This window comes from Chanos chanos, chromosome 3 (genome assembly GCF_902362185.1).
Source record: "Chanos chanos chromosome 3, fChaCha1.1, whole genome shotgun sequence".
In the NCBI taxonomy this organism is placed as follows: domain Eukaryota; kingdom Metazoa; phylum Chordata; class Actinopteri; order Gonorynchiformes; family Chanidae; genus Chanos; species Chanos chanos.
In genome coordinates this window covers 58,353,465-58,373,464 of record NC_044497.1, presented here as the reverse complement: position 1 = coordinate 58,373,464, position 20,000 = coordinate 58,353,465, and the positions used below count along the sequence as shown (strand labels likewise).

The following is a 20,000-nucleotide window of genomic DNA, read 5'->3' as shown; positions in this document are numbered from 1 at the left end:
AAGACATATATTTTATGGTAGTAAATGATAAAATAGATTAATAAGACATTTTATGGTAGTAAATGATAAAATAGATTAATAAGACATTTATTTACTAAACTTTTTTTAGTTGCCTTTACACTTTCTAGTCTACATGTCGTCTGCAATTTTCCGCAGTGGCCCGCAAAACTCCAAAAAAATTCCCATTCAATTGTCGATGGCAAACTCGTGAATAATCAAATCCTCAAGTTAATCCTGCAAAAGTCAAGGTTTGACTCTGTGTCTGTATGTTTGTGGGTCATTCATCATTCCGTGTTAAATCAGATGAGGCTGTTACAGCACTGTCTCAGATTTTGTTCAAACCTTATCCATATCATGAGTGGGTCCCAAAACCAAGGCCTGTAAAATATTTCTGTTCAAATTCTATGTTTTCATATTTTTTCAGCCCTGCATATTGTTTCATAGCCTCAAAAACATCTGGGAGGCCATGTTTGGGCATTAATATCTAGATAAGTGTTGTTCCTGGCCTCATCAAACTTTGTAGGATGGAAGAAAAACATGTTTTCTGTATGCCAAAACCATTAAAAGCCTGTACTACATGCCACTTTACATTTGTAAGGCCCTAGATTTAAAAAGTGCAAAATTCCTAAACGAGAGTGATATAGAGGGTACTACAAATCCACATTTTTGCATCAATATGATATCAATCATTATTTCTTCTGCAAACACAATCTTTTATTAATTTTGTGCCAATATTTGAGGTCTCTACCACCAATTTACATGAAGATATTAGGAATAAAACAAGGCCTGGTAGCATATTTCGGTCATTTTCATAGGACCATAATGGTATGTGGGGTAGTTAGTAGGAACATGAAAATGTACATGGAACATGGGCTTGACGTACGGTTATTATGTCCTTCTGTTTTTCCTTCATATAAAAAATAGACACAGATTTGAGAGAAATTTTACATACGGCAGAAAAACATCCATTTCAGGATTACATTTTTTTGCCTCAGTATCTCCATGGATATTGAATTCCTGTGTCATAGGAATTGTAAGACATAAAGGATAAACATGTTTTCAGTATGTTCATTGGAATAGAGGGCATTTCAGATGGGAATTGTGTCTCCGGTAAAGTCCTGGATATTGAAGATAAGTGAAATATTTTGATAAAACCTCTGGTTTAAGGAGGAATAAGTGATGTCCTAAATGACACTCTCATGTGAAGATACTGCAGTGGCCTTAGAACACTTACTAAACACTAATCAGTGAATAATGGAACACAGGGATTCCACTCACCAAGACAACACCAAGCATGCACCCAATTCAGTACTGTTGTTCACGTTACATGGATAAAGGATGATAGTTTTCATCACATGCAATTCCTAGTACATAATTTGGTATATCTGTGATAGACTGGCGACCTGTCCAGGGTGTTTCCTGCCTTTCACCCAATGAGCACTGGGATAGGCTCCAGCACGCCCCCTAATTAAGATAAGTGGCTTAGGAAATGAATGAATGAATGAATGAATGAATGAATGAATTTGCTACATTGCACATCATTTTCAATTTAAGTTATTTGATTTTTTTTTAAATATGGGATATAAAATTTAAGCACTCAATCAAATAAAGTGTCAGTGTTAATGGCTTTTTCTATAATGAAGCCCTGACAGTCAAGAATACATCTTGCATTAATAACCTATAGTAAAATGAGCCCATGGAAAACATGCTTTTCTTTACTCTAGTCAGTATTTCAGAGGCTGGACACACATAAGGGAAGACCCTGCTTCTTCATTATCGATGTTCTTCTCCTAGAGGTAAAACAATGCCTTTAACTGTGTGTATTTATCTATGAAGGGAACATGGAAGGACATTGGCACTTTGTACACTAAATGACCGTACATTAGGCTATTTCCACATACAGTTTCATGTTCCTACCACCTACCCCACATATCATAGTGTTCCTATGAAAATGATCAAAAAATGCTACCAGGCCTTGTTTCATTCTTAATAACGTCATGTCCATCAGTGGTAGAGACCTCACATACTGACACAAAATTAATAAAAGATTGTAGTTGAAGAAAAAATAATGATTGATACCATTTGGGTACAAAAATGGGTTTATAATACCCTAAATATCACTCTCATTTAGAAATTTTGCACTTTTTTCCAAATCTAGGGCCTTATAGAAAATCAGTAGGAATGCAGTACAAACCTTTAATGGTTCAGTCATACTAAGAACATGCTTGTCTTCCATCCCACAAAGTTTGGTGAGAATAGGAATAATACTTGTCAAGATATTAATGCCTAAACATGGCTTTCCAGATAAGGTGTTTTTGCGAGTAAAAGTGAAAAAATATTAAGGGCCAAAAATATAAAAACATTGCAATTGAACAAAAATATTGCACAGGCCTTAGTCTGGGACCCAAACATTATATCGACAAACTCTGCACAAAATCTGAGACAGAGCTGAAACCACTTTCCTGGACATACACACGTGTGCGTACTCACACATACAACCACACACATACACACGTGTGCGTACTCACACATACAAACACACACATACACACGTGTGCGTACTCACACATACAAACACACACATACACACGTGTGCATACTCACACATACAAACACACACATACACACGTGTGCGTACTCACACATACAAACACACACATACACACGTGTGCATACTCACACATACAAACACACACATATGTGCACACAAACACATTTGTGAAAACACACGTACACACTCAGGCACACACATAAACAAAGCCCACCGTACTTGGGCAATGAGGGCTTTGTGTTTCTTCATAAGCTCAGTCAGATCCTCCTGATCCTCCTCCAGTCTCTTCAGCAGGTCTGTCTTCTCATACTGTAACTGGGCCAACTGCTCATCCACCTGACAACCACACAAACAGTCATCAGAACAACTGTCCTGTCTTTCCTCTGATCCCAGACCATCTCTGTCTGAACTGTGTGTCCTCAAACCAGCCAGTATGCCATCACTCCCTTACCAAGCTCTTATGTCTGCAGATGTTCTCCAGTTCAATCTGAGCGTTCTCCAGCTCAGCAGCTAGAGTCTTCTGCACAGCCTCAGCCTGAAGACACCGAGACTCGCTCTCCTCCAGCTAGAGAGACAGACACGGGACACGAGACAGACAAGTCTCAGAAAACACTCACCAACAATTCCCCACAGGGGTGTGAATTAGAATGAGAATCTCTGAGATCGTACACACACACTGTGAGCAGTGAGTAGTGAATTTAACCTCTGCATTTAACCCATCCTGTACCCACCGGTAGTGAGCACTAAGTGACAGAGCAATGAGGTACTCAGTGTGTTTGTTTTTGAACGCTTTTCTTTCTCTCTGTGTATTTCTGTATAAAAAGATGTCATAAAAGAGTTGGAAGCTAATCCATTAAGAACAATGAGCCTCATTCACCAGCATCTTCCTAACTTTCTTCTTAAATTTGCTCTTGAGCAAGGTTCTAAGAAAAAGTCTACATCAGATTCATGACGTGCTCTTAACCCGCAGAATTGTTCACACCTTTGTTCTTATAATGATGAATCCCATTGTCCACGAAAATTGAAAGGGTGTGCCAGTTGTTCCTAATTAGCATACGTAAACACCCACCAATCCCCATAAAAGGGCATGAGACTGCAGGGCTGTGTGCACACAGAGAAATCTATGGAAGCCTGGTTCCACCACAGTAAAAGAAAAAAGTTTGCATCTTTATTTCTTGGAGCGCCGACTTTATTTGTCACAATTCAGAGTTTATTTCTTGGAATTCCGACTATATTTCTCACAATTCCAACTTTATTTCTCGCAATTCTGACTTTTTCTCTCGCAATTCTGAGTTCTTTTCTAACACGTACAGTAGCAGACAGGAGCGAAGGCTACAGTGGCTGCATCTGCTCTGTCCAGGTATTTTAATATTTATCCATATGTATAAAAGTACAACTGACTGATTCTCACACACCTGCTTTATAGCCTGTCTGGTTTCAGATGGGATAACCCATAAGCAGTGTATGTAAAACTACTGCTCACTTATCACAGTCTCCATCAACTGTTATATTCTCATATTACTCTTTTTGTTCATTGTACAAAAGTATGAATAAATATACACTACATTCAAGAGTGTTACATGAAGTGCTAGTGTAGTGTTTATTTATTTTAAAAGATGATAAAGCTTTGTAAAATTATGAAAATACTAAAAAATATAAGTAATTGAACTATTGTAATTTCAATTCTACAATATTATACAACTGTAGAATTGAAGAAAATGCAATAAACAATTATTCTGCACAAACATGTCAGCACTCAAATGTGCGTACGTGTGCTCTTGAGCATGCGTAGACACTGTTCCTACCTAAGAACAAATCTCAAATAAGAAAACACTGGTGAATGTTGGAATCTTTGTGAAAACTGCGTAAGAAGATTTTAAGAGCAAATGTCCCCTTAAGAATGGTTGATGAGGCCCAGTGTTTGCAGAACTGAATGTAACCCTGGACAGTCTCATCTGAAGCACCTGTCAGGCATGATGAAGCAGTTAGACATGAAGGAGGTATAAGCCTCTAATCCACACAAATGCTGAGACAGAAACAGGTGGTGAGACAGAAACAGGTGGTGAGACAGATAGAAAACTGATGGCTGCTTGGCTGTCAGAGGCATTAAATACAGACGCTGAGTTACAAACTCAATACCACTACTGCTTCTACTACCACTACTATTACTACCACTACTACTACTACCACTATTACTACCACTACCACTACTACTACTACTACTACTACTGCTACTACTACTGCTACTGCTACTACTACAACTGCTTCCAGTACTACTACTACTGCTACTACTACTACTGCTACTACTGCTACTAATGCCACTACTACTACTGCTACTACTACTGCTACTGCTACTACCACTAATACCACTAATACCACTACTACTACTGCTACTACTACTACTACTACTACTACTACGACTGCTACTGCTACTACGACTGCTACTGCTACTACTACTACTGCTACTGCTACTAATACTACTACTACTACTAATACTACTACTACTACTACTACGACTGCTACTGCTACCACTACTACTGCCACTACTACTGCTGCTACTGCTACTGCTACTACTATTACTACCAACGACGACAACAACAACAACAACAACAACAACAACAACAACAACAACAACAACAACAAACGAAGTGGAATGTTACTGGGAGTGGAATGTTACTGGGAGTGGAATGTTACTGGGAGTGGAGTGTAACTGGGAGTGGAATGTTACTGGGAGTGGAATGTTACTGGGAGTGGAGTATGACTGGGAGTAGAATGTTACTGGGAGTGGAATGTTACTGGGAGTGGAATGTTACTGAGAGTGGAGTGTAACTGGGAGTGAAATGTTACTGGGAGTGGAGTATGACTGGGACTGGAATGTTACTGGGAGTGGAGTGTTACTGGGAGTTGAGTGTGTAGTGTCTGTACCTGGCAGTGAAGTCTGTCTAGTTGCTCCTGCATGGCAGCAGCTTGGCTGTGACCCGGTGAGTCCACGGTGGAGAGGAGAAGCTGAGCGTCGCTGAGTAGAGCATGTGTTCGTTTCAGGTCCCGACGTAGTCTCTTCTCCACATCAAAGTCTCTGTGGCCCACCTGAACCAGAAGAGGAGAACCCACTGACTCAGTTGCACACCTTTCCCGAAAAACCCTTACCTCCACAAGCCACTAACTGATTCACCTTTCAATACCCGACCCCCACCGACCACCCCATCAACTCTACTGCTCCAGTGCATTACTCATCACTCTATGACGTACACTTCACAGCACCTCCTTACTATTACTGTTAACTTACACTTACACTGTCCTGTGTGCACTGACTCACTATTACTGTTAACTTACACTTACACTGTCCTGTGTGCACTGACTCACTATTACTGTTAACTTACACTTACACTGTCCTGTGTGCACTGACTCATTACTGTAAACCTACACTTACACTGTCCTGTGTGCACTGACTCACTATTACTGTTAACTTACACTTACACTGTCCTGTGTGCACTGACTCATTATTACTGTTAACTTACACTTACACTGTCCTGTGTGCACTGACTCACTATTACTGTAAACCTACACTTACACTGTCCTGTGTGCACTGACTCACTATTACTGTAAACCTACACTTACACTGTCCTGTGTGCACTGACTCATTATTACTGTTAACTTACACTTACACTGTCCTGTGTGCACTGACTCATTATTACTGTAAACCTACACTTACACTGTCCTGTGTGCACTGACTCACTATTACTGTAAACCTACACTTACACTGTCCTGTGTGCACTAACTCATTATTACTGTTAACTTACACTTACACTGTCCTGTGTGCACTGACTCACTATTACTGTAAACCTACACTTACACTGTCCTGTGTGCACTGACTCACTATTACTGTTAACCTTCACTTACACTGTCCTGTGTGCACTGACTCACTATTACTGTAAACCTACACTTACACTGTCCTGTGTGCACTGACTCACTATCACTGCAAACCTTCACTTACACTGTCCTGTGTGCACTGACTCACTATCACTGCAAACCTTCACTTACACTGTCCTGTGTGCACTGACTCACTATTACTGTAAACCTACACTTACACTGTCCTGTGTGCACTGACTCACTATTACTGTTAACTTACATTGTCCTGTGTGCACTGACTCACTATTACTGTAAACCTACACTTACACTGTCCTGTGTGCACTGACTCACTATTACTGTTAACTTACACTTACACTGTCCTGTGTGCACTGACTCATTATTACTGTAAACCTACACTTACACTGTCCTGTGTGCACTGACTCACTATCACTGCAAACCTTCACTTACACTGTCCTGTGTGCACTGACTCACTATTACTGTTAACTTACACTTACACTGTCCTGTGTGCACTGACTCACTATTACTGTAAACCTACACTTACACTGTCCTGTGTGCACTGACTCACTATTACTGTAAACCTTCACTTACACTGTCCTGTGTGCACTGACTCACTATTACTGTAAACCTACACTTACACTGTCCTGTGTGCACTGACTCACTATTACTGTAAACCTACACTTACACTGTCCTGTGTGCACTGACTCACTATCACTGCAAACCTTCACTTACACTGTCCTGTGTGCACTGACTCATTATTACTGTAAACCTACACTTACACTGTCCTGTGTGCACTGACTCACTATTACTGTAAACCTACACTTACACTGTCCTGTGTGCACTGACTCACTATCACTGCAAACCTTCACTTACACTGTCCTGTGTGCACTGACTCACTATTACTGTAAACCTACACTTACACTGTCCTGTGCGCACTGACTCATTATTACTGTAAACCTACACTTACACTGTCCTGTGTGCACTGACTCACTATCACTGCAAACCTTCACTTACACTGTCCTGTGTGCACTGACTCTTTTTACGATGAAGATTAATCTACCACATAACTGTGATACTCAGCCGAAGACAGTTTATATCATGGGGCCTCTTTTAGTTCACTCTTTTATTTTCCTGGAAGTGTTTTCACACTTTCAGCCCTCAAAATGAACTCAGAGCGATCAGTCAGCATTTTCTGTGCATATGTGAACATTCCAAACGAACTCAGAGCCCTCTGAAACAAAATGAACTGAGGTGGTCTCAGTGGTCTCAGTTCGGTTGGCTTCTAGTCCACATTGCGGTTCGTTTAACCTGTGCATTGTGAACAGGTTAAATGGGTTCGCCTCGCCTTTTGCCAGTGTATTTTATCCCTCTACGCTGGCCGTAGACAGATCGCATGCTATCGCACTGGAATGCTCGAAAAAGCAATAGATGGAGCCATGGCTGCTGGTAACTATGGAAACCCTAAGATGCCATGAATTTACATTTAATTTAGATTCCATTTTCTTGTGATAACATGTTATTTTTCTTTGTTTTCTCGGGATCTCTGGTTATTTATGTCATTATCACAAAATAACAAAACTTTGTTTTCATGAGATAACGACATAATTCGAGATCCCCCGTTCTATCAAATTAATTATGTCATTATCACAGGAAAAAGTTTTGTTATGGTCTGTCTGTGCTATGGTCTGCTCGCTGTGGTCTGTTCATGTTCATGGCCAACAACTGACAACAACCTAAAGCTCTTTACATCACTAAGTTTGCTCTGATGGGTTCTACAATAACTGGGATGATTCTGAGCTGGACAGGAAAGTTAAATGAATTAGACTAATCGTTAAACAGAAAAAACAGAGTGATGCTGAACACAGTGACACAGCTGTGGGGAAAAGTGAGAGCTTTTGGCTCAAATCACCACATTTCTGTTTAGTTTTTTGTTGTTGTTGTTGAGGAGCTTGTGCCCTGACCATGCAGTTTCTGAACATATAGCATTGTAAGGTTAATAAATACAGTTATTAAATATGGTCAATAAATTACGGATATGCAGGACTGTATAGTGATTACATACACGTCAGAGGGAAGCAGAGTGTGTTATGTAGTGCCAAAGGAAAAGCATCAATCATAAGACAAGAACCTGAAATCTCTCAGTGTTTTCACTCTCTTCTTTCCCTCCTACCTGCTCACAGAGTGTCGCAATCAGTCCTTCCAAGTCATGCTTCTCATGGATTACCATCTGCTTTTCCTCATATTCCTGTTCCAACTGCATCTCCAGCTGTCTCAGCTATACACACACACACACACACACACACACACACACACACACACACACACATACACACACGCACACACACACACACACACACATACACACACACACAAATACAAACACACACACACACACACACACACATACACACATGCACACACACACAAATACAAACACACACACACACACACATACACACACACACAAATACAAACACACACACACACACATACACACACACACACACACACACACACACGCACACACACACACACACACACAAGAGAGAACAAGATTTGCCAATAAATGATGCATATCTGTTGTCCTCATCAGTGTGCCTCCTTCTTTGTCTCTGGGTGGCAGCTCCTTACTCGTCTCTGTGAGGACTTCTGCACATCCTCCAGCTCCTCCTCCTTGTCCTCCAGCTCCTTTTGATGAATCTGTTTCATTCTCTCCATCTCCATCTCAAAGCGTAGATGCATCTTTGGAGAGAGAAGAGGCATAAGCATTAACTGTAGCCCAGAAGGTGAGAGGTGGCCCCTGTGTTTGGCTCTCTCTGAGCGGGGGAAGGACTGAGAGGCGGCCCCTGTGTTTGGCTCTCTCTGACCGGGGGAATGACTGAAAGGCGGCCCCTACGTTTGGCTATCTCTGAGCGGGGGAATGACTGAGAGGAGGCCCCCGCGTTTGGCTCTCTCTGAGCGGGGGAAGGACTGATAGGCGGCCCCTGCGTTTGGCTCTCTCTGAGCGGGGGAAGGACTGAGAGGCGGCCCCTGTGATTGGCTCTCTCTGAGCGGGGGAAGGACTGATAGGCGGCCCCTGCGATTGGCTATCTCTGAGCGGGGAAGGACTGATAGGCGGCCCCTGCGATTGGCTATCTCTGAGCGGGGGAAGAACTGAGAGGCGGCCCCTGTGATTGGCTCTCTCTGAGCGGGGGAAGGACAGGGTGTGTTGGGCACCTGCTCATGCTGCTGGATCTTGGCTGCCATCTGTCTGATCTCCTCAGCATGCGCCGTGTCTCTGCTCTCCAACTCACGGAGCTGTTTTTTCAGCTGAGGGACGGAGTCAGTGCTGAGGTTCAGAGGAGCGCTCAGATCTCGAATCTCTGCACACAGCTCCTCCTTCTGCTGCTGCAGGTGAGACACCTCCTCCTGGCTCTCCTAATGAAGATGTGCACACACACACACATTAACATACACACACACACACACACACACACACACACACACGTGCAGCTGTGAAACCTCATGCCATTAAAACTGAAGACTGAAAGATAAACAGTGACTGTTAAGCAGGATATAAACACAGCAGCACACAGTTAATGACCAAAACTGTGATAGAGACACATAACAGACACACACACAATCATTTAACATTACGACCCAAAGCATACTCAGCTCTCCTGCTGTATGCTGCGACATGAGGTTCATTAGGTTTAGTAACCCTAACCCTAACCACAGAACCATAGGGTTTAGTAACCCTAACCACAGAACCATAGGGTTTAGTAATCCTAACCACAGAGCCATGGGGTTTAGTAATCCTAACCACAGAACCATAGGGTTTAGTAATCCTAACCACAGAGCCATGGGGTTTAGTAATCCTAACCACAGAACCATAGGGTTTAGTAATCCTAACCACAGAGCCATAGGGTTTAGTAATCCTAACCACAGAGCCATAGGGTTTAGTAATCCTAACCACAGAACCATAGGGTTTAGTAATCCTAACCACAGAACCATAGGGTTTAGTAATCCTAACCACAGAACCATAGGGTTTAGTAACCCTAACCACAGAGCCATAGGGTTTAGTAATCCTAACCACAGAACCATAGGGTTTAGTAATCCTAACCACAGAACCATAGGGTTTAGTAATCCTAACCACAGAACCATAGGGTTTAGTAATCCTAACCACAGAACCATAGGGTTTAGTAATCCTAACCACAGAGCCATAGGGTTTAGTAATCCTAACCACAGAACCATAGGGTTTAGTAATCCTAACCACAGAACCATAGGGATGGCTGTATGCGGTACCTTCAGGGTCTGTCGCAGTGTGAAGACCTCTGCTCCCAGAGCGATGCTCTCCTGGATGGCTTTGTCCTTCTGTTCTCTCTCATTATCCACCTCCTCCAAAGCCTGGGTCAGCTCAGTGTCAAACCTACACGCGCACGCACACACACAAACACATACACACACAGACACAGACACAAACACACACAGGCACAGACAGACAGAGAGAGAGAGACACACACACACACACATACACGTACATGCACATGCACACACATACACAAACGCACATACACACACACAAATGCAGAGAGAGAGAGAGAAAGAGGGAGAGAGAGAGAGAGAGAGAGAGGGAGGGAGAAAGATAGATGGAAAGAGAGAGGGAGAGAGAGACAGAGAGAGAGAGACGGAGAGAGAGAGAGAGAGAGAGAGAGACAGAGAGACAGAGAGAGAGAGAGAGAGAGAGAGTATTATATTAGAAGGAGTGGAACAATAAGCATAAATGTGCTTTATGTTCATGTGAGGAGAAAAAGACCAACCGTCTCTGTTTGCGCTCCAGCTCATGAACACGACTCTGCAGGCTATCTGTCTGCACACGGGCGTCCTGTAGGTCAGAGGTCACACGCCGGCAATGGCGTTTCAGTTCGGTCACTGACCGCTTAGACTGCTCTAGTTGAGCCTGCAGCTCCAGAACCTGCCACATGAGGGAGTGAGAGATGCACTCAATTCAGAACCTTGTCAATGACATTAAAGGGTCCAAAATACTGACCCAGATCCAATAGTTTTCTTATATGCCACCATTTATCACAACCCATGAACATCTACTTTTGTTAAACAAACAAAAAAATCTAAACATTTTGGTAGTGGAATATATGAATAAAACAGTGTAATCTGGCAGTGGAATAGGTCAATAAAACAGTGTAATCTGGCAGAGGAATAGGTCAATAAAACAGTGTAATCTGGCAGTGGAATAGGTCAATAAAACAGTGTAATCTGGCAGAGGAATAGGTCAATAAAACAGTGTAATCTGGCAGAGGAATAGGTCAATAAAACAGTGTAATCTGGCAGAGGAATAGGCGACCTTGGTGTCCAGCTGCTCTCTGGCCACCCTCTCAGCCTCCAATCTTTCCTCTGTTTGTCGCAGCCGTCTGCGCAGAAACTCAACCTCTGTCTGCGCACACTCTAGCTGCAACTGCAGCTCACTCTCTGAATGTACACAAACACACACACACACACACACACATAGTAAAGAGAGGTATTAAATGAGGGATTAGAGGTGCAGGCAGCTGCCATGTATATCACAGAGCTGTGTGGGTACTGACCTGTGTGTCACAGAGCTGTGTGGGTACTGACCTGTGTGTCACAGAGCTGTGTGGGTACTGACCTGTGTGTCACAGAGCTGTGTGGGTACTGACCTGTGTGTCACAGAGCTGTGTGGGTACTGACCTGTGTGTCACAGAGCTGTGTGGGCACTGACCTGTGTGTCACAGAGCTGTGTGGGCACTGACCTGTGTGTCACAGAGCTGTGTGGGCACTGACCTGTGTGTCACAGAGCTGTGTGGGTACTGACCTGTGTGTCACAGAGCTGTGTGGGTACTGACCTGTGTGTCACAGAGCTGTGTGGGTACTGACCTGTGTGTCACAGAGCTGTGTGGGTACTGACCTGTGTGTCACAGAGCTGTGTGGGTACTGACCTGTGTGTCACAGAGCTGTGTGGGCACTGACCTGTGGGTTACAGAGCTGTGTGGGCACTGACCTGTGTGTCACAGAGCTGTGTGGGTACTGACCTGTGTGTCACAGAGCTGTGTGGGTACTGACCTGTGTGTCACAGAGCTGTGTGGGTACTGACCTGTGTGTCACAGAGCTGTGTGGGTACTGACCTGTTGCTGTTCCTCCTTGTGTCTCTTTGCTCTTGACTTTCTGCTTCTCCTCCTCCAGCTCTTTCTCCAGGTTGTCTATGGCCTCTTTACTCTGCTCTAAGCGTGTCTGAGACACATGAGAACAGACAGACATTACCAAATACAGAAAAACCCTCACTTCATACAACATGTTATTTTAATCAGAGAAACAGTGACATAGCAAGAGACTGAAGGATGGATGGAAAGGGGGATGGATGGACAGATGGATGGATGGATGGATGGATGAACCTGTAGTTCCTTGTTCTCTTTGTACAGTCGCAGTCTCTCAGCTCTCTCGATGTCCAGAGCCTGACTCACAGCATCTCCTCTAAAACGTTCATCACTCAGCTCAGAGGTCACAGCCGTCACCTGCAAGAAGCCATCACATCCCCCAATCAGCTCACAAAGCAAAGTCATCACACACCACACATGGCTGTTAGCGTTAGCACACCATTTCTGACACAATTTGAACTTACTTTTCATTCTTTAAGTTCAAGAGGATTAAGCACATTCAGAAACAGGAGAAGACAGAGGGAATTTGGAATGCACATTCACAAGCATGTACAATAACCACCCCTTCACCACACACACGGACACACACACACACAGACACGTACCTTAGTCTCCAGGTTATCCACAGTCTGTCGCAGCTCATTCCTGTCTTTCTCAGACTTCTCCAGCCGTCTCCTCAGAGCAGTAAGTTCATCCTACATCACAGCACATTCCAGCCAAATTATATTTCACATGCCGTTAATTATATGCTAAATGCCATTAATTACAAACTCCCTAAGACTGTTTTCAGTTGAACTGCAGTGTAATTAGCAAGCTTAAACTGTCGCTGCTCCTGCTCCAGGCTGTTCAGCAGTACCTCTTTTGCTCGGAGCCTTTGATCATCTCTGTTCACATCCAGCAGGGGGCGCACTCTGCAGAGCAGCTTCCACCAGCCCCAACTGGCCACTGCAGTGAGTGTTCGCAGGTTCCTCTGGACACAGCGCACTGCCATCTGCTGCACCTACACAAACCCAGGATCGCAGGTCAGACTGTCATCTCACACAACAAATTCAGTTTGTAGTTCTTCATTTTTAGAACATGAAACTGAAACTGCCGAATTAACTCATGAACTGAGCTTAACTTTACCGCCTATGCCAAACAAAAGACACACCAAGAGACACTCCACTACACCCTCTCCTCTCTAATTTACCCACAGTGTCACTGCCTCCACAGACAGATGCTGTTCAGGAAAGCAGCCTGCTCCTCACCTTCAGACGCCGGTATCTCTGACGGGCCAGATGTCCCAGGCAGGCTGCCTGGAGCTGGAAGAGCCAGCCGTGCACCAGCTGATCCCTCTGCTGCTCCAAGGACCTCAGTACCCCTCTCCTCAAAAAGACCTATCAGCCAAAAATACATTCACACGAACGCCTCAGCCACTCCTGACATCACATCAGCCCTCCCACAGAGACTCGTCTAACCTGGCTCAGAAAGAGACTCGTCTAACCGGGCTCAGACAGATAGCTCTTTTCCACTAGGGCGGTGCCGGTGCCGGTGGCGGTGGCGGTGCCGGTGCGGAGCCAGTGCTGCCTTGGTGCCTTTTGAGAACTGGCCCGCATTTCCACTGGTTTGGGAACCGAACGCTACATAGCGAAAGTTTGGGTAATTTCCGTGGGGAAAAAATAATGTCGGACAGAACGCATCTGTTTGCTATTTATAAATTTACTTTTACGCTAGGCTTCCACACAGCGAAACACCTCACGAATTTTGTCCTATAACTTTTCGCTTTGGGGGAAAAATTCATGAAAATAGTAAGTCTGTCACCTAGCTCAAAAGTTAAAACGAGTGTTTAAATGAAGGTCTGCATGCAGTGGTTTATTTGCACCAGCTAGAGCCGAGAGAGAGAGTGTGTCTTTTTCTACCACTCTGGGTCCGACTACGTTCATGTAACATGTAAACAACAGCCCGTATTGATGTAGACACAAATTGTTGCTCATACATCTTTTAATCATATACATATTTTCATGCTACAAATATCCTTTAGCCTACCGCTACTTGGTCAGACGCTTTTTGTTACTCCCGCCTCTCTAGAGAACATCACGTACCAAACACATCAAACACTGAACTGATTGGTTCTCGCGTGGTTTTTATTTGCATAGCCTCTGACGTCAGCGGTTCCAACTTTTGGGAACAGCAACTCTGTGGTGCCGTGCTGGTGCCAGCTTTTCGGCTCCGGCACCAGTATTTTGTCAGTGGAAAAGCGCGGCCCCGGTGCTCAATCAGGCACCGGCACCGGCACCGCGGCAGTGGAAAAGGGGTAAGAGACAGGTCTAAAGTGGCTCAGACAGAGACTCGTCTAACCTGACTCAGACAGAGACAGGTCTAAACTGGCTCAGACAGAGACAGGTCTAAACTGGCTCAGACAGAGACAGGTCTAACGTGGTTCAGACAGAGACAGGTCTAACGTGGTTCAGACAGAGACAGGTCTAAACTGGCTCAGACAGAGACAGGTCTGACGTGGTTCAGACAGAGACAGGTCTAACGTGGTTCAGACAGAGACAGGTCTAAAGTGGCTCAGACGGAGACAGGTCTAACGTGGTTCAGACAGAGACAGGTCTAAAGTGGCTCAGACGGAGACAGGTCTAACGTGGTTCAGACAGAGACAGGTCCAAACTGGCTCAGACAGAGACAGGTCTGACGTGGTTCAGACAGAGACAGGTCTAAAGTGGCTCAGACAGAGACAGGTCTAAAGTGGCTCAGACAGAGACAGGTCTAAAGTGGGTGCTGAGAGGAGTTCTCACCCTCTCACATCGGTGCAGGTGTTGTGTGATGACAGGAACATATAGGGACAGTATAGGGACAGAGACAGACAGGGAAGGGGAAACTGGGGAAACTGGGGAAAACTAGCAGAAAGGGTGATAATGCCAGTGAATCAGAATGTGTTTCTCTGACCCTGCTTGTGCCCAGAACGATGCTTTTCTTCTCCAGGTCCAGGTCAGTCAGTAACTCCTCCACTGCCTGAAAAACAGGGACACAAAACAGATGACAAACAGGACATTTGACATTTAGAAACAACGGTTTTAAACTGTGGGTTCATTTGAAAGGAATAATAAATACCTAAAATAATAATGGCCAAAAAATTATAAATACAGGCTTCATATAACAAAAAAAACAAATATACCACATCTTAACATGGTTAATGTTTAACACAGTCAATGTACTTCAGTTAAGCACACACTTCATATAACAAAGATATACAGTTAATATCCACCAGTTAAACAGAGACTTAATATACACAGAGTTAAACAGAGTTAACACACACACACATACACACACACACACACACACACACACACAGAGTTTACTACAGATTTCAGTCCGATAAATTAAAAAGTCCAGCTAAACCACAAATCTCTAGGTGACTGAAACATTGAGAAGTGTGTGAGTGTGCGTATGTGTTTCTGAGGGTCCATGCATGTATGTGTGCATATCTACATCTACAAGTGTGTCTATGTTGTGAGTGAGAGTGTATATGTGGTTGTGTGTGTGTGTATATTTGTTTGGTAACTGACCTTCCTCTCATCTGGTGTGATGAAGACTGATCCATATCTCTTCATCACAGGAGGTGACAGTGCCTGGAAACGGCAGCGGAAATCACTCAGGGACATGTGATCAGGGTAGCCTGAAAAGAGGGAGAGAGAGACACAGAGGGAGAGAGAGACAGAAGAGAGAGGAGAGAAATATATTGTGTAGGTAATGAGAAATAAATACATGACATGTGATGAGAGCAAGCCAGAATATATGTGTGTGTGTGTGTGTGTGTGTGTGTGTATGTTCACACATGTATGTCCATGTGCCTGTGTGCGTGTGTGTTTGTGTGTGAGTGAGAGTGTTTGTGTCTGTGTCTAAGCATGTGTGTGTGTGTGTGTGTGTGTGTCTTTGAGCAAATGTGTGTGTGTGTCTGTGTGTGTGTGTGAGTGAGTGTGTTTGTGTCTGTCTCCAAGCGTGTGTGTGTCTTTGAGTGTATGTGTGCGTGTAAGTGAGTGAGTGAGTTTGTCTCATTCTGTCTGTATGTGTGTGTGTGTGTTTGTGTCTGTCTCCAAGCATGTGTGTGTGTGTCTTTGAGTGTATGTGTGCGTGTAAGTGAGTGAGTGAGTGAGTGAGTGAGATTGTCTCTGTATGTCTGTATGTTTGTGTGTGTGTGTGTGTGTGTGTTTGTGTCTGTCTCCAAGTGCTTGTGTGTGTGTGTGTATGTGAATGAGTGAGTGTGTCTCTGTCTGTCTGTATGCATATGTGTGCGCGACTGTATATTAGAGTTATAACAAGTTCAAATGTTGCTGTACAATTAAGTGTCTTAGAAATAATTGCGATGAAGAATATAACTGTCTCTTTTGGTCAAATTTTAAAAATATTTATCTATTTATTATTTTTAAACAAATGAAAGTTCTGAATGAATCCCAGGATACATCTTTTGGTTATTTCACTGTTACCTGACCCAGATAATGTAATAACACAAGAACACAGCCTATGAAGTAAACCACACCTCTTCATTATCGTAATCCAAAATGACCCCAAAACAGTGAAGTCGTGTTATGTTTTCAAACAAGCTCCATATCGCGTCTGCCCCTCTCTCTACCGAATGTAGGCTACTGTCCGTTTGTCAAATCTGGGGTCAAACTGATGCTGTAGCTGACATCAGCCTGACAGTCTAATCCCTCCCCAAATGACCGACTGTCCAATCGTAGTTTAGCTGAACTCAGGTGGGCTTGCAGACCCCCTAGAGTTTGACAGGACCAATGGGACAGTGTCAAGCAATATTTTTTTTACCAACACTAAATGAAAACTCCAGTGAAAACCAAACATGTATCAGTTTAATGTTATGGGCATTTCTCAAAGGTACAACTCCGCTTCTCACAAAACTGCCCAATTCTGTTTGGATCTCTAACGTTCAAAAGCCGACTTGACCTCACAACTGCAAATCAATGTGGGCGGGGCCTCCTCTGATAGCTACTGTTCTGTCATGCTACAGGGTGCACACAGGCATTGGAAACGTGTTTGATGGATGCAAACAAAAGTGTGACCCTGCTTTGACCAAGCTCATTTAAAAAAAAACCAAAAAACTTTAACTGTGGTGCAACAAAGAAATTATGAATTAAAGAAATTATTCGACAATTATGAAATAATTCTTACAGGCCTACTGTATATATGGATGTGTGTGTGTGTGTGTGTGTGAGTGTATATATGGACGTGGGCTGGCTGGCTGGCTTTGCCATCAGCAGGGTGTTGTGACGCGTCTAGTGCAGTTTGCTAAATGAGCCATTGCATGTAGGGATGCCTGCAATCTCCCTCCTTCAGCCTCTGCCGCTGGCCCACCCCTCCCCCCCCCAGCTGGGGTCCAGAAGCAATGTGTAAGTCTTCTGTGGTCAGTACACAGCCTCTCCCTCACCAAGACTCCTACTATGCCTCCTCATGGCAGCCCATGGTAACTGGGGTCTCACGACCCCAGGCTGAATTAGTAGGAGATCTCGGAGCTGCAGTGGTCCCTAGAGGTACTCCACCAACCACTGCCCCACTGCCACGTGGGTAAACCTTGGGAGGTACGATGGCCAGGGGAGTAAACCCTGAATCCAAATCTGTAGTTGGGGATAGGCACAGGCGGAGTCCAGCAGACCGGACCACCGGCAGTCCCCTGCAGCTCCAGGCAGATGAAGGTCGTCATGAGCTTCTCATGCCACTAGAAGTCTGTCTGGTGGAGTCAAGATGGCGGGAGTGAGGACTGCGCACCCACACCCTCACCCTAATCCTTTCCCTGTGCAAGCCCCTTGCTCCACCCCCCCACCCCATAAGTCCTGTGGCGATGTGGAATGGCGGCAGGCACAGGCCAAGGATGTGGCTGGGAGTGTCTAGCCAAACCATGCACACAGGTGGCAATGGAGTGATGGCCACTGAGATCACGGGATGGAGCAGCGTGTCTCCTTGGCAGCTTCCATTGCGTCTGAGCCCCACACTGCTCACCCCTAAAGGGGAAGGACCTGGAAAAGGTGGTCCAAAAATTGTCTGCTCCCCCAACTCCGGACGGTAAGCCGCACCCATCGGAGCATCCCTCTCTGCGGTCGAAGAACAAAAAAAGGAAACATTTACTTGCACATTGCTTCATGGAATGTTCGCACACTCCTTGATACGGCTGAAACAACAGACAGACCCCACAGTAGAACAGCACTTGTGGCCCTGGAGCTTGCGAAGTATAACATCGACATCGCAGCACTCAGCGAAACCAGGCTACACGGTGAGGACTCCCTGACAGAAGTCGGTGCGGGCTACACCTTCTTCTGGAAAGGGGTTCCTGAAGGCACACGCCGCCTTCACGGAGTTGGCTTCGCAGTGAAGATCCAACTACTGCAACGGATCCCAGAATCCCCCACCGGCATCAACGAAAGGCTGATGACATGGTGCATCCCTCTCACAAAGCGACGCTTCGCCACCCTCATCAGTGCTTAAGCACCAACCCTAGATACAGAACCTAACATCAAAGAGGACTTCTACAGGAGTCTTGACTACATCATCCAGAAAACCCCATCCACAGACAAACTCCTACTCATGGGAGACTTCAATGCTAGAGTGGGCACAGAGCATCTCACATGGCCAGAAGTCCTAGGCCAGCATGGAGTGGGGAAAATGAACAGCAACGGTCTCCAGCTCCTCTCCCTCTGTACAGAACATCGCCTGGTCATTACCAACACCATCTCCCAAATGAAGAACAGGCTCAAAACCACCTGGCAACACCCCCGTTCAAAACACTGGCACCTCCTGGATTACATCATTGTCCGTCAAAAGGACAGGCAGGATGTTCTTATTACCCGAGCCATGCGCGGGGCTGAATGCTGGACAGATCCAAACTCCTCATGGACATTCCACTCCGTCGCCCAAAGACAGCCCCAAATAGAAAACTCAACCGCACAGCACTGAATAACCCCACCACCACAGGCAACCTCCGACGTCTCCTTGCAAAAAACCTTGACCAAGTTCCGGAGGAATCCACTGATTGGTCAGCTCTGCGCACAGCTATCCACAGTGCAGCCTCGGAAGCACTTGGTCTATCAAGGAAACGTCACCAGGACTGGTTTGACAACAACTCTGCCGAAATCCAATCACTTCTGCAAACAAAACACGAAGCCCATAAAGCTCTCCTGTCTAGCCCTGGATCTTCCACCCTGAAAGCCACTTTTACTGCGGCAAGAGCTGTGACCTGACATGCTCTCTGGATCATGGAAGACACCTGGTGGTTGCAGAAGGCACAGGACATCCAAAACCTTGCAGACTGCAATAACACCCAGGGCTTCTATGATGCCATCAAAGCCCTATATGGCCCCAGGAAGCAAATTATTGCCCCTGTCCGATCAGCAGATGGGAACACTCTCCTCAAGGACCGTCATGAG

At 44.8% G+C, this 20,000-nt stretch overlaps 1 protein-coding gene across 1 annotated transcript in view; it reads right to left on the bottom strand.

Annotated features, from left to right (window-relative positions):
• Positions 1-20,000, bottom strand: part of myo18b (myosin XVIIIB) — a 48,751-nt gene that overhangs the window by 13,313 nt on the left and 15,438 nt on the right. Inside the window, exons 20-35 of the mRNA XM_030769488.1 lie at positions 16,137-16,246; positions 15,517-15,582; positions 13,836-13,964; positions 13,445-13,588; positions 13,194-13,283; positions 12,826-12,945; positions 12,559-12,664; positions 11,760-11,884; positions 11,218-11,372; positions 10,703-10,826; positions 9,635-9,835; positions 9,050-9,160; positions 8,589-8,693; positions 5,477-5,638; positions 3,003-3,116; positions 2,771-2,887 (exon numbers count right to left, since the gene is read on the bottom strand). Of these exons, the coding sequence (XP_030625348.1) occupies positions 2,771-2,887; positions 3,003-3,116; positions 5,477-5,638; positions 8,589-8,693; positions 9,050-9,160; positions 9,635-9,835; positions 10,703-10,826; positions 11,218-11,372; positions 11,760-11,884; positions 12,559-12,664; positions 12,826-12,945; positions 13,194-13,283; positions 13,445-13,588; positions 13,836-13,964; positions 15,517-15,582; positions 16,137-16,246 (1,979 nt within the window). The remainder of the gene's footprint in view (positions 1-2,770; positions 2,888-3,002; positions 3,117-5,476; positions 5,639-8,588; positions 8,694-9,049; positions 9,161-9,634; positions 9,836-10,702; positions 10,827-11,217; positions 11,373-11,759; positions 11,885-12,558; positions 12,665-12,825; positions 12,946-13,193; positions 13,284-13,444; positions 13,589-13,835; positions 13,965-15,516; positions 15,583-16,136; positions 16,247-20,000) is intronic.